This window comes from Sebastes fasciatus, chromosome 21 (assembly GCF_043250625.1).
Source record: "Sebastes fasciatus isolate fSebFas1 chromosome 21, fSebFas1.pri, whole genome shotgun sequence".
Lineage (NCBI taxonomy): Eukaryota > Metazoa > Chordata > Actinopteri > Perciformes > Sebastidae > Sebastes > Sebastes fasciatus.
Window position 1 is genome coordinate 19,419,842 of NC_133815.1, and position 13,419 is coordinate 19,433,260.

A 13,419-nucleotide genomic window follows, 5' to 3' on the forward strand; every position below is an offset into this window, starting at 1 on the left:
TCCCATGTTGATAAGAGTATTAAATACTTGACAAATCTCCCTTTAAGGTACGTTTTGAAGAGATAAAAAATGTGCTATTAATTTGCGATTAATCCCGATTAAATATTTGAATCGATTGACTTCGAATTCGAAAACACTTCTGCAGTCTCACGCTTGCGCAGGTGCGCTTCTCATCCGCGTTTTAAATAGTACGATTTAAGCAAAGATGCATGTGTTTTGGAAGTGGTGAGCACACGACTGGATAAATGAGGCATGAGTTGTGTGAGAGTTTGTAAACGGATGTTTTGATAGAATTTTGCTGTTTCTTTGTTTTTTGATTCTTCGTTCATCATGGAGGCATGCAAAAAAAAACAGTTAACATGTTAACACAGGGTGAGTAATTGATATAGAAATGGTAATTTTGTGGGTGACGTATTCATTTAGGGTGCCAGAGATTCCAAAGTCAGCCTGCTGTTTGTCTGATGAAATCCCATCTTTGCTTTGACAGTGTAGAGTTACAGCACCGTCGAGCGTACGTGTTTGTGTTCACCCTCTCCTTTGCAACATTCCCTTCTCACCTGCATATCCAGCAGCTTATTCCCCCCAAAAAGGCCACCTTATGTTAAATAAGAACACGCTGCCTCACATTGACCTGCTTTTAGAAGCCCAGGTTCACCTCAACAGGAGTAAAGAACCGTTGGGGATCATCTGCATATTCTTTTGATCTCGCAACCGGGTCTCTCGGAGCAGCCGTCATTAAGGGAAGTTCGCTCGACGTTCCCTTCTTCCTCTCGCCGTGGCTGAAGCTACGCCACGGCGCCCCCTTCTCTGCTCGCCGCCCTTCACTCCATCGCAGCCCCTTCAGAGTCCTCTACCCTGCCGCCGCCCTTCGCTTCAAAGCCGCCCTAAGTTTGGGTTGAAAGCCAAAACCACTCTTGTGTGTCCTTCACCGCTAAGCTGACGTGTTTGTGTCTGCGTTGTGTTGCCCTTGGGGTGGGTTACCTCCACCCCCCCACCACCACCACCCCCTCCATCTCATCTCCTCTCCTCCCCACCTCGCTGTTTATCTGTCTCTGGGCTCGTCACGTCCCTGAACCTGCTCTAATTAGCATCCCACACAACACTGTTTATTTACTCAGGTACCGACAGAAGGGGAGGGAGGTGAGAATGAAAGAGAGAGTCGGGAAAAAAAGGGGAGAAAGAGACAGAGAAAGCCGGGAAGAGGAAGAGAGAGAGGGAAGGAGGGAGGGAGGGCTGGGAACAGGAAGAGAGGGAGAAATGGTTCAGAGAATCAAAGAGCTGTGAGACTCTCTCTCATAGCGGATGCAGGGGGTAATGATAGTTAGAAAGACATGATGCAGAAAGTCGAGGGAAAGTGAGAGAACTTTCCCGCCTCTCCACGCCTCCTCGCTGCCTTTTCCAGCGTTTCATCTGAGATGCAGAGTGCCTAAAATTAGCAAGCTGGCAGCTTCCTTCCTCCCTTCCTCCCTTCCTTCCTTTCCAGGGCTCCCATTAAAGTTCTCCCATTGCGTTGAGTGATCATTAAGGTGGGACCCGGGAGCGCAGGTGTTATCTTAGTGTCCCGGTCGAGGTTGCAGTGGCATCGCTTTTCCTCGTCAGGGCCAAGACGGAACAAAAATATCTTTGCAACCCTCATCTGGGGAGTTTTTGTGTACACGTCCGTCAGTCGGGATGGAGGAGCAGATTAATACGTGAAGGATGAAGGGAGAGGACGGGAGGACGGAGCCACATAGAAATGGACAGGTCCTGTTGTTTGTCTCTGCAGGCAGTGCAGGTTGAAACATCTTTGTGTTCATCAGATGTTACCTGATTAAATCAAGGCTATTTATATATCAGATTGTACACATTTTGTGTGCAGTGTTCAACCTGTTGTGTTGTGGTCACGCTACCTGAAGTCACATGTCGCATTCGCGCCAAGAGCGAAGCAAATTTTTTGCCTCGCTTTACTCGCACGAGTTGGACCGCCAGGATCATACGTGTTGATTCGCGTTACTCGTTACTAGACGCGCCAGAGAGAAGACCATTTCCCGCCATCAACCATGGAAGAAATAACCACTGTTGCTGCTTCGTACATGTTGTGGAAGTCCCAGATATGTTTGAAAACCAAAACGCCGACGTGTCTGGGTTCATAACATCACCCGGCGGCGATGTGTGGCACCATACAGCGCCATTGCACTGACTTTATCTAGCGAGCCACACGTAGCCACTGCGGTATGAACCCAAAATAAACAGATTGTGCTGTGATTTAATTGCAATAAACAGATCAAAAAGGATGCTGCGCACCTCCTCCATGTTAGCGGATGGGCCAAACTAAAAAGTCAAAGTCAAATACATTTTTCCCCAAACATGGTTTCTGTCATTTTAGGTAGTTCTTATCACACTGATGTATGTTCAAGCGTTAATTCTTCTGATAAGTTTTATTTAAGTTAGTCATTTGATGCTATAAAAACGGGGTGAGACGTCACGATTGACAGCTGTGATTGACAGCTGCTCTGAGTGAAGTAGCAGTGCTCTGCTCGTGATTGGTTCGGGTGGGTGTGTTGGCGGGGTCTTGATACTGCGGCTCCAGGTGCTCCTGCAGCTCCCGTGTCCCGTGAGGAAGTGGAGACGAGTCGTGCATCGATATATATCGTCCAAGTCCACACTCTGGAAGTCTGTAGCTGGACTTTTGTGTAGCCTACATTTCAAAGTAAAGACACTGTTTTACTTTTGTACTAGTACACCAGGACAGATAGTTTGTTCCCCTGTTCCATCTGACATCCTACAGATTGTGTTCACCATATCTGCTTCAGCGTTGGTACACAAGGTCACCTTGTACGACCTTCATCCACCAGTTTCCCCTTTTTTTTTTTTTTCATGCCTGTTATCTACTTCTGTGGCAATCTTCACCGGCGTATCGTCATTTCCTGCCTCGTTCCTGTTGGTCACTCAGCAAAACTGTACTCGCAGCAACTTCCTGACATCAGTGACTCTGCACATTTCTGAAACAAAATATTTGACTCTGCCAGTGTTTTTTTTCACGGACTTGAATTCGGCCGAGTAGCGTTTTTTTACTTCCCTTTCTCACGGAAACGGGCTGCATGATGGTTTCACTGTGTTTGTCTTTCTTCCACATTCCCGAGCAGCATCAGCTGTCACCTCCCCTCCACTGACAGCCCTCATTCCTCTCCTCTTTTTGTTATCTTTTTCTCCTCCAGCTCCCATCCCTCTCTCTCTCCGCCACTCTTTAGTGCTGTTTGACCTATTCAGAAGGGTCCAAATGTCACGGCAGAGGGAAAGGTCAGGTAAAGGTTTAGTGTTGAGCATGGCTAACGCAGTGCTGGCTGCCTGAGGGGGGTGGGGGGGAGCACGGTAACACTTGAGACCTTGAACACACGCGTCCGCACGCGCTCGGACACACTGCTGTCACCTCCGCTCCACGTCGACGCCACTCAGCTCCGAGCCGGCGGCCATGTCATCTGTGTGCATGTGACTGTGGGTGTGTGTGTGTGTTACGCTCATTTGGTTCAGCATGGATGATTGAAGACGGTACAGTTTCCCGGGGATGACACATGGCCTTGTTGGACAAGGGGGTCAAAGGTCATTGGGTTGTCAGAGGTTTACAGCATCCTGCCTTCAAAGGGCAGAGCCTCGTTTTTTTATTGAGGGTCCAGCTTGTCTGTATAGTGACCACTTATTCTGAAACCCCTTAACCATGGCCTTTTTTAGATAGGAATACTGAATTATATATTTTTTTTCTAAGTCAATGAAAGCAAAAACATCCAGAGTCTGAGTTAAGCATATTCTCTAAGAGGAGCGGCAGGTTAGCGGTGGGATTTCTATATCGATTCATCTACATCCACATGCAGGGCAGAGCAGCGGGATCCTAATTGGAATGGATTTCTCAGTTGCATTGATTTGCTCAGGTGACAGTGGATGACATACGAGTGTGCGTGTGTGTGTGTGTGTGTGTGTGTGTGTGTGTGTGTGTGTGTGTGTGGGTTCGTGCACATGCCATGAATACCATATGATGCTGTAATGTTCTCTTCTTTTCACTGTTGGTTGTCCGGTGAAAAGGTAAAAGGAGCAGCTTGATGCTACCAAATCGCTTGTCATTGTGTGTGTGTGTGTGTGTGTGTGTGTGTGTGTGTGTGTGTGTGTGTGTGTTCACCGTCTCTCTCCCGCTCCTTGGCCTCTCTCATTCAACAGAGCTCTGGGATGAAACAAGGACCTCTGCAAACACTGATTTCATTTTCTCCATGACCGCCTTCGCTCCAGACCCTAGTAGTTCCCCTACACACACACACACACACACACACACACACACACATGCACACCTTAGGCTGGGGGAGCAAAAGATGAGCAGTTAGCATGCATGCAGGGAGAAGCAATCGAGCACAGATAACGCTTAAGTTCACTCAGGAGGAAAAAACAAATGGAATGAAGATTCACTGAATGTTCCTTTTTATTGTGTTTTACTTAAAGCGGCAGTAGGCTGAATTTATTTTTTGCATCATTGGGCAAAAATTCCATAATAACCTTTGAGCATATTGTAATTCAAGTGTTCTTAGAGAAACTTCTGCTCCTCCTCATGGCTCTGTTTTCAGGCTCTTTTGATTCGAGTTCGCGAGTGATTGACAGCTGCTCAGAGGCGGCAAGGCTCCAGCTCGGCTCTGATTGGTTGATGCCATTAAGAGCACCAGAGGACACCGAGGAACATGTATTTTTTTTCAGATTACCTACCTCATGCACTACTGTCAGGATATAGTGACCGTTTTTGAATAATAACTTTAAAATAACTCAACATATTTGCTCCAATCTTGCCTACTGCTGCTTTAATAATGGCCTGAAAAAGGTGAGAGAGAACATTTTTATTTTTTTAACTACCTTTCACTCTCCCAGGTTCACTAATCCCACATGCCGTGTGTGTGTTTTTGTATTTGTGTGTATGTGTGTGTGTTAGAGAGAGAGGTGGTTGGTGAAAGATGGCCGCTGGACATGGCTTCCCACAGCCGGCTGGCCCCGGCCCCCCGTGATCTCCCCTCTTATCTAGCCCAGATCCTGGCCTTTCATCTGGGCTAAAACCTGGGGGAGCTTGGCCTCTACTGGTTTTTTTTGGCCCTCCCTTCCTCCCACACACACACACACACACACACGCTTCATTCCAGACCCCCTCCATCTCGGGGCTCTATCTTCAAGTCCCAGATGAGCATTGCTCTCACCTACAAGGGAGATAACAAACCTCACACCACTCTGCTACCCTGCTCTGCTCTCCTCAAAACACTTCACATTTGATTTTTCTTCTTTTTTTTTTACAACTCCGCCACAAGAGAAACTACTTCCTACCCTTCCCCTATTGTGGGAGCCAAATGCAGGACTCTGCAGTTTAAACAGTAGTTGGCCAAAAGCGAGACAAAGCAGAATCGCAGAATGCATCAGGGATGCTACCAAAACACAGCGCTCTCTCCGTGTTTTGACATTTCACAGAGCGGCGCTTTTCACCTCTCGCTAAACTGCATTACTGGCTAACAATAGGCAGGTTGTTTTGGCCGGTCAGCCCGTCGGTTTTGGCCCGGACTACCTCTACATCTGACCCAGGTCCAGGTTTGAGGGTGTTTTTTTTTCTCCGCTTCTTACGGTTTCATTCCATTCCAGGTGGATGGCTGGCCCGTCCCCTCTCTGCCCTCCTACTCAACCCTGACCTGTTTCCAGCATAAACAGCAGACCTCACCTCTCACCCCTCTGGCTTTACCTGATAATCTGTCTCCGTGGATCACCCCCCACCTTTTTTTTTTTTTTTTTTCATCTCTCTTTCTCTCCCTCAGTCTCTCACATTCTCTCCAGAAACCAGGGTTTTGCGTCACCCTAGCCCTGACCTCTGACCCCAGTCAGATTAGAGTGGCTGGCGTTTCAAATCCAGCGGCAGATTGAGTAGCATCTGTGACCTCCCTGCACATTTCTCCCCTTCGCCCCGCTGCGTTATACAGTACCCCTCAGAATCAAGACGGGGACCCGTCAGGTCTCGGCACCAATTAGTTAGACGCAGGTTTGCACTGAAACAGTACCTCGGTTAATGGGCTAGTGTCTAATCTAATATAGGTGAATTGGTGTTCACTTTCTGCATACTTTACTGTGTTGTAGATATAATAGATTAAATGTACTTTTTGCCCTTTAGTCTACACACAATAAACAATAAATACAAAGAGAAAACATGGTTTTAGAAGGGCTGACAAAGGTAACGCCACTAATTTCTTTAACGCAACTTGCGATATTTAGATACTGGCATCATCTGAAACTAGAAAAGCTTAAGGAATCCATTGGTACCAACCATGTCATACTAGCTTGTCTCAGGAGGCCAAGTAACACTCCAAATTTATACTAAATTTTGGCGATGAAAAACTGGCATGGCCATTTTCAAAGGGGTCCCTTGACCTCTGACCTCTGAAAACGTTCCAAAGCTGCTGTTAATGGCTGTCATTTATATTTCATTAACTAGAGGAAAGTTCTATTTTTTTTAGCGACTGCAGCCTGTTGTCTTCTTTGAATTGAACAACTATTTTGAAATGTATTTAAAAAAATACCACTTAGAGGTCATGATGACACCGTCTTGATATAATTCTAGCCTTAGTTTTGTCTATTTCATCGTGATCAGATGCAGGTTTACAGGTCCGGCTCTCTGGCTTTCTTCCAGAGAGTTTCTCTCTTTCCTCTGCGTCTCACTGTGCAAAAAGAACCACCTCAGGAGAACAGAGAAAGGATGATGACCGGGCAAGCTGACCGTCACTGGTACAGCAACCAATCGAGTGAATAAAGCCTTTTTTCTCTCCTCCTCCTCCTCCTCCTCCTCCCTCCTCTCTTGTCTTCCCTTGTTCTCTATAGCCTCTCCCATGTGGCTGAGCTGGAGAAGGAGTTGTTAACGTGCCGATTATGCAGATGGAAGCACACTGAGAGGGGCATCCCGAAATGGGCAGCAAAGTATGAAAGGAGAGGACTCACATGGAGGGGAGTAATGGAAGGAGAGGATGGGAGGAGAACAGAATAGGGTAGCCTTTTTCAAATAGTAATATTGGTCGGCCTCTAAAGGAGACATTGTCACCGCTCCGCTCTGTATGGTGAATAACTAGGTGTGAGCCAGTGTCCTCATCAACGCCGACGATCACCTGTTGTATCAGCGTACTTCCTGTGGTAGAGCTCAGAGAGTCCGAATTGCATTCTTTTTCTTTTTACTTTTAATACATACTGCAGCTGCCCTTACAAAGTACGTACTGTTGCGTGCAGTATGAATACAATTTGCAGTTCTTAATGGTCCTCAACTAACTCCATGGAATGGAGAGAACACTGCTGGAAAAATAGAGGATATTTTAAGACCCCACACTAGGAAAAATACAAGAATACGAGTTTGACATTTTGGAGACAGTGTGTGGCTCAATGGAGGCAAATCGTTTCCATACATCCTGGGACTGTCCCAAAGTGGTTTTGTATTGGACTGGCATTCACAAAACATTAAGCACGGCCGGTATTCAAGACTCAAATACTACTGAATTTGGAGACTCTTTAATCTGGGCCACGTTTTGTTTTTTCTAACAGAGGAAGGATGCAAAGCTGCTGCTGCTGCTGCTGGCCCTTTTGGCGGCAAGTAAAGATCAATCACTAGGAAGTGTCTAAATCCAGTACCACCTACGTGAGAAGATTGGTATGGAATAACCTTGGAAATATTTAAAATGGAAAAAGTTGACTTATTCTTTGAGGGGTCCAAAAAGATAAACTATCAAAGTTGGAGTAAATGATTGAATTTATAACCCCAATGTGAGCAGACTTTGTATGACTCCACTAACTAAATGTAAGCTCCCTTATATGGATATATACTCCTGGAAGTGACGCACTTTGTGTTTCATTTTACTTGTATGAAAACTGCTAAACCAATAAAGTCTGATTGGTTGATGATGAAGATGGACGACTCAAAGTATTCCTTAGGACTTAGTTACGGCCGGCAAGTACTGCCGCTTTTATATGCATGTACACATGCATATAAAACATTGGAAAATGGAAATTTGGTTACATTTTCATCTTACATCATTATCATGTCAACATTTTAAAGGGGAACACCACCTAAAGTAAGAATTCCAATGTTATTTCCATGGCCGAGGAAAGTTCAATCAATATTTGTGAGCATGAGCTACTGCTCCATGCATCAGACCGGCAATACGTCATCCAGAGTAGGCTCTCATGACAACGCCCCCTTTTGGGGGAAAACAATCCCGTGTCCCTCGTAGCCGGTAACAGAGTAAACAGAAGAAGTTGAAACATGTCTCCAAACTTCTACTTTAAACAGAGTTGCTTTGTAGTTGGTCGCACCATCAGTAAATCCAAAAACGCTGATCTCCGATTTGTTCCCCTGCCATGTCCTAAAAAAGATATGATAGAGGGGCTTTATGCCTCCAAGCTATAGACCAGACCAGCATGGCTTTATGGCTCCAAGCTATAGACCAGACCAGCATGGCTTTATGGCTCCAAACTATAGGCCAGACCAGCATGGCTTCATGGCTCCAAGCTATAGACCAGACCAGCATGGCTTTATGGCCCCTAGCACTCTAGTTTTTGGATTTGGGAGAGAGTTGTTCATGTTTACTAATATTTTTTGGACTGTCTTAGACCATCGGAATAACATGTATTAATTTAAAAAATGGGCATAGTTCCCCTTTAATATGTCCAAAATACCTAAAAAAACTCAGCTGTACTTTGCGTTTCGTGCTTATTGACAAATGTTAGCATGCTAACATGCTAAAATCTGATGGTGAACATAGTAAACATAACCCGCTAAACATCAGCATGGTAACATTGTCATCAGTACATATGCCCGTGGATACATTCACTGTGCAAACATAAGGTTTGTTATGTAACTCTAACTGTTATTGAAATGATTCTAATATCGTCTCGTCTCCTGTTTCTTCCCGTCCCTGCGTCCTCCTGCTGCCACATGATCGTCATGGTGGCATCTGTCTGTCTGTGCAAACACGTCTGTGTACAGTCGCTTGTAGACACGGCGGTGCAAGAAGAGTACATGATAGAAACATCAGTGTACATGATCAGATTAGATGGTGGAGCACCTCGCTGAACATTGGATTTGCATAGTAATGAGAAGAATTGAGGCGACCGGTTTTGTGTTTAAAGTGCTTCTTGTCTTGTCTTCTCCCTTCTTAGGACGATGGCGATGGATTCAATGTGGTCTTATTGTCTGGTATCAAATGCATTTTTGGCGTCTACAAAAAATAAAGTTCAAACCCATATCCCCCTACGCTGACCATGCTGCTATACCGTCGCCAGATAGATGAGACAAAGGGACATATTAAAGCTGATCTTGTTTTTGCATGGAGTTACTTGGTGTCAGGTGACGGCTGCCGAATCATCTGTGACAAACGGATTACAGGGCCGACTGGCTGCTTCTCCAGCTGTTGATACACCTTTCTTTCCCCCTCATGTCCAACTGTAAACTTTCGCATGGTGGAATTAATCGCCAAGCGTTGCCTCTTCCCCAGATCTCCTACTTTGTTTGTACAGCCACATAAAAATGCCCAGAGGAGCGCACATCCCACGGTTTTTATTCCACTCTGTTTTAAGCCAAAGTCACAGTCAAACTGGAGTCAACTATCCACGCAGAGAAGGAATATCTCCGGTTTTATGGAGTCGTAATGCGGTAGGGGCACTGTATAAATAATCTCTCTGCACAGAAACACTTCCAGCTGTTAAACAATATGCCCTTTTGCAGTTTTTCTTTTCTTCTCCGTCTTTTTGAAAGCATCTTGCCCGGGGAATATTTTTTTTTTAGCGTTGAGAAATTCTGTTGTTGAATATTTTGCCTTCTGTGACACCTCCAGATTGTTGCACTTTATGCTGATTATTATTACAGAGTGGAGCGCCGGTATCAAACGCTGGAATTGAACGCGGGTCACAATGTGAAATTCAAACCTCCGAGTCTGTTTACAATTAGGCCCCTTTGAAGCATTCCTCTGTAATCTCGCCCTCCTTTTGATATAAAGATTCAGTATTGATATAAATGAAGGGAATTCAGCCTTTTGTTTTTATAGCCATACCTGTGGCTTATGATTGATGGATGGAAACTCTACGGTAGATTTATATAATATAGACTTGTTTAAAACCTCACTCTGAGGTTACAGTTTCCCCGTAGACTTCAGCAGTATTTTGTATCAGCACAGTCAGAGTGGCGATCCACTGAGTGGAAAAGCCTCATCCCCCCTTTGGATAACCATGAAACGTTGTTTGTGAACAAGGGATGATAAAGTAAATCCCAGGGCTTTTTTTTCAGGGGCATCCTCGTAGCCTTCGGCCAGGTTGCGGTGCTGGTCAGTGGAGGGGGAGATGAGAGGGGGAGCCCCTCTTCATCTAGTAAAGATCCTGCCGTTGGGCAGCTTTCACGCTCCGCCGGCTGATCCTTCCAGGAAGTGAGGGGGGGTATAAGGAGCCCCCCCGCAGAGCCCCAGCATGTACCACGGCTGCATGCTGAACCCAAATCAAAGGGGGCAGTCTGTCCTTAGCCTGGGGGAGCGTGAGTCTGCTGTGTGTGACCAGAGAGACATGGGTAATAGGACAGCTTGTCACACTGGTGCAGATGCCTGTATTTTCTGACAGTGTTGTTTGCTTCTCTCCTGCTTGGGTTGCACAGTAATGACACCATCAAGAAAAGAAGAAAAAAAAACGGAGGCCTTGTGCAATGAGGTCACATTTACAGTCTCGATCTTGGCAGGTTTCAGAAGAGACCACAGGAAGTCATTTAGCCATCTCAGTTATTCCTATTAAGTATGCTAGATCAAACAGAGTGCAAGACTGCAATCATACGGTGTTGCAATGTTTGCAGTTGATGTAGAAACTTTGAGGTTAGAGGGTTTAAGGCTCTGACACACCAAAGCCAACTGTCGGCCGTTGGACAGTTTGTGGCCGTCGGAGAGCGTCTGTCGGCCTAGTTTTTTCGGTGTGTGCCGCACCGTCGGCTCTAGTCTGCCCTTGTTGGAGATGTTTCGGCCGATTCATCATGTTGAATTGGCATCGCCCGTCAGTGAGAGAAATCACTCTGATTGGCCGTTCAGCTTAAACGAATCGGTGCACGAGAAAAGAAACGGATGTGAGGAAAGCAAGCAAACGAGTAAATTCAAGAGAAGACTCTTTATTTTTCATCTTCATCTCATTTGATCATTCCAATACACGGATATTTTCACAGTGGCATGAACATCTGGAATGAAGCTAAGTAGTGAGTGGTGTGAAAATGGTCGGCAAAAGTTGTTTCATGTACGTATCATAACAACGGCTTCTGTATTTGCAGTCCTCTGTCTTCCTGTTTCCCTTTTTGAATGATGAATACAGACTACCGCCGCCTGCTGGTGTGGAGAGTTATTTCCTCTCACGCAGGCACAGAACCAACGTGGTAGTTGGCCATCAGCTGTAGTCTTTGCGGTGTGTTCGAGTGCAACTTTCTGGCCAAGACAAAGGCAACTCAAAGGTCTACCTTCGTCTCGGCTAGTTCTCTGATATCGGGTTGGTGTGTCTGGGCCTATAGGTCAAGTTAAGGCTGAAAGGGGTCGCTAGTCTCAGTGCAGTAACTAATACAACTTTGTTTCTTTTGTGTTTCAGTTGGTAGCCATTGAGTCCAGCCCTTCAGATGAAGAGCCTTCAGTTCCGGAGCATCGCCCCCAAGGCCCCGGCCGTGGTGCCCTCCCCCTCCCCCGCGGTCCTGTCCTGCCAACCTCCCTCTGCCCTCCCTGAGGCTGCCACCGCCACCAGCCCTAAGTCCATCATTGTGCCCACCCAAAACTATGCACTGATGCAAATAGCAGGTCAGGATGGCACTTTCTCTCTGGTGGCGCTGCCCCCTTCGGTGTCCTCCCAGACGCCACAGCAACAACAGCAGCAAACCCAGAAGAACCTCAAGTTGCCCATTCCCAGATACCAGCCGGTGAGGAGCAAGGGGACAACAGACAAGGTCAAGTCACCGCCACTAGCTGCTAGGGTGAAAACAGCCGCCAAGGCTGCTGTGACGGCGCCAACCAAGTCCGTGGTGAGTGGGGCTTCAACAGGGATGAAGAAAAAACAACATGAGTCCAAGCACACAAAGGACACCCTAGTGCCCAAAGAGGAGCCTTCAGAGCAGGTGATTCTGATCGAGCCAGCCTCCTCTGACATCTCCGTCACTGCTCTACTACCAGACAATGCTGTCCTGTACCCGGGTTCTCAGTTAGAGCGAGCGCCAGATGGCTCTGAACGACCTGCTACAACTGGTCTTATTCAGAACCTCCAGTACCCCCCTTCTGCTGTCAAGGGCTCCCCAGGTAAACCCCCGGAGGAAAGTAAGACTACAATGAGGCTGTGCCAGTCCAAGTCCGCTGCAGCCCAGCCCCAGAGCAGCATCACTGTCCTGTCCTCAGCCATCTTCAGCAAAGCGGTCCAGATTATCCCATCCCCACCTAAGGGTAAACTGCCCATTCTGCCCTACTCTAAAATGAAGAGCACCCTCATCCCAGCTGCCAAACTCCGCAGTCTGTCCCCAGAGAAGGGTTTTTCTAGTCCGACCGGACTCACCAGCCCCTTAGATCCTACATCCAAGACCCTCGAGACAGCGGAAGCCTTGGGCCGCAACCAGGTGCCAAACGCCACTCTACAGCCCCAGGCCAAGACCACACTCATGCCTGTGTTGGGAACCCTCCAGAAACCGCCTGGCAAGAAGAGGGGGAGGAAGAGAAAGACAATGGAGGACATCTTGGCATTTGAGGCCAGAAAGAAGAGGTCCTTGTCTTTCTTCCGTAGAAGGGTCCCAGAGAAACCGCCAGCAGTTGTTCCAGGCTCCAAAGAAAAGGAGGTTGATATTTCAAAGAAGTACCGCAGCATTCGACCCAAACCAATGTTGGTTATGGAGACAGTTCCCCAACTGGTTAGTTTGCCTGCCATTACCCCAGACGGCCAAGAACAGGAGCTGGTACTCGGCCATCAGCTCCCCACCACTACCACAACCAAGGCCCTGGACTGTCCTCCCCAACCAGCCCCAGTGACCCTCCACCTGAGAGGCGCCTCCCATCCGAGGGTGTTCATAGGCAGCCGTCCGCTCCACCGTTGCCCCACCTGCAGCCGCTGTTTCCAGTTCAAGCATCACCTCCAGAGCCACATGAACAGTCACACCAACAGCCGGCCCTACGTCTGCCCGGTCTGCCGCAAGGCGTACGCCCACTCCGGCAGCCTGAGCACCCACATGAAGCTTCACCACTCCGATGTGCGCCCGCGTCGGTCTCTGTGCTGCGAGTTCTGCGAGAAGGCCTTTGGATATGTGGGGGTTTACTTCAGCCATCTGAGAGAGGTCCACAAGGTGGTGCTGACCGTGGAGCCATCCATCAGCCAACATGAGGATGACATGTCTTTGGAGGGGTGAGATTATTGTGT

The 13,419-nt window shown here is 47.3% G+C and overlaps 1 protein-coding gene across 3 annotated transcripts in view; it reads left to right on the forward strand.

Moving 5' to 3' along the window:
* znf438 (zinc finger protein 438) overlaps nt 1-13,419 on the forward strand; it is a 56,070-nt gene that overhangs the window by 40,077 nt on the left and 2,574 nt on the right. For 2 of the 3 annotated variants that reach the window (XM_074621552.1, XM_074621553.1), the window contains exon 3: nt 11,623-13,404. In XM_074621552.1, the coding sequence (XP_074477653.1) occupies nt 11,651-13,404 (1,754 nt within the window). In that variant the 5' untranslated portion in view covers nt 11,623-11,650. Of the gene's footprint in view, nt 1-6,856; nt 7,023-11,622; nt 13,405-13,419 lie in introns of those variants that run through there. The other variant, XM_074621554.1, reaches the window with a different exon arrangement.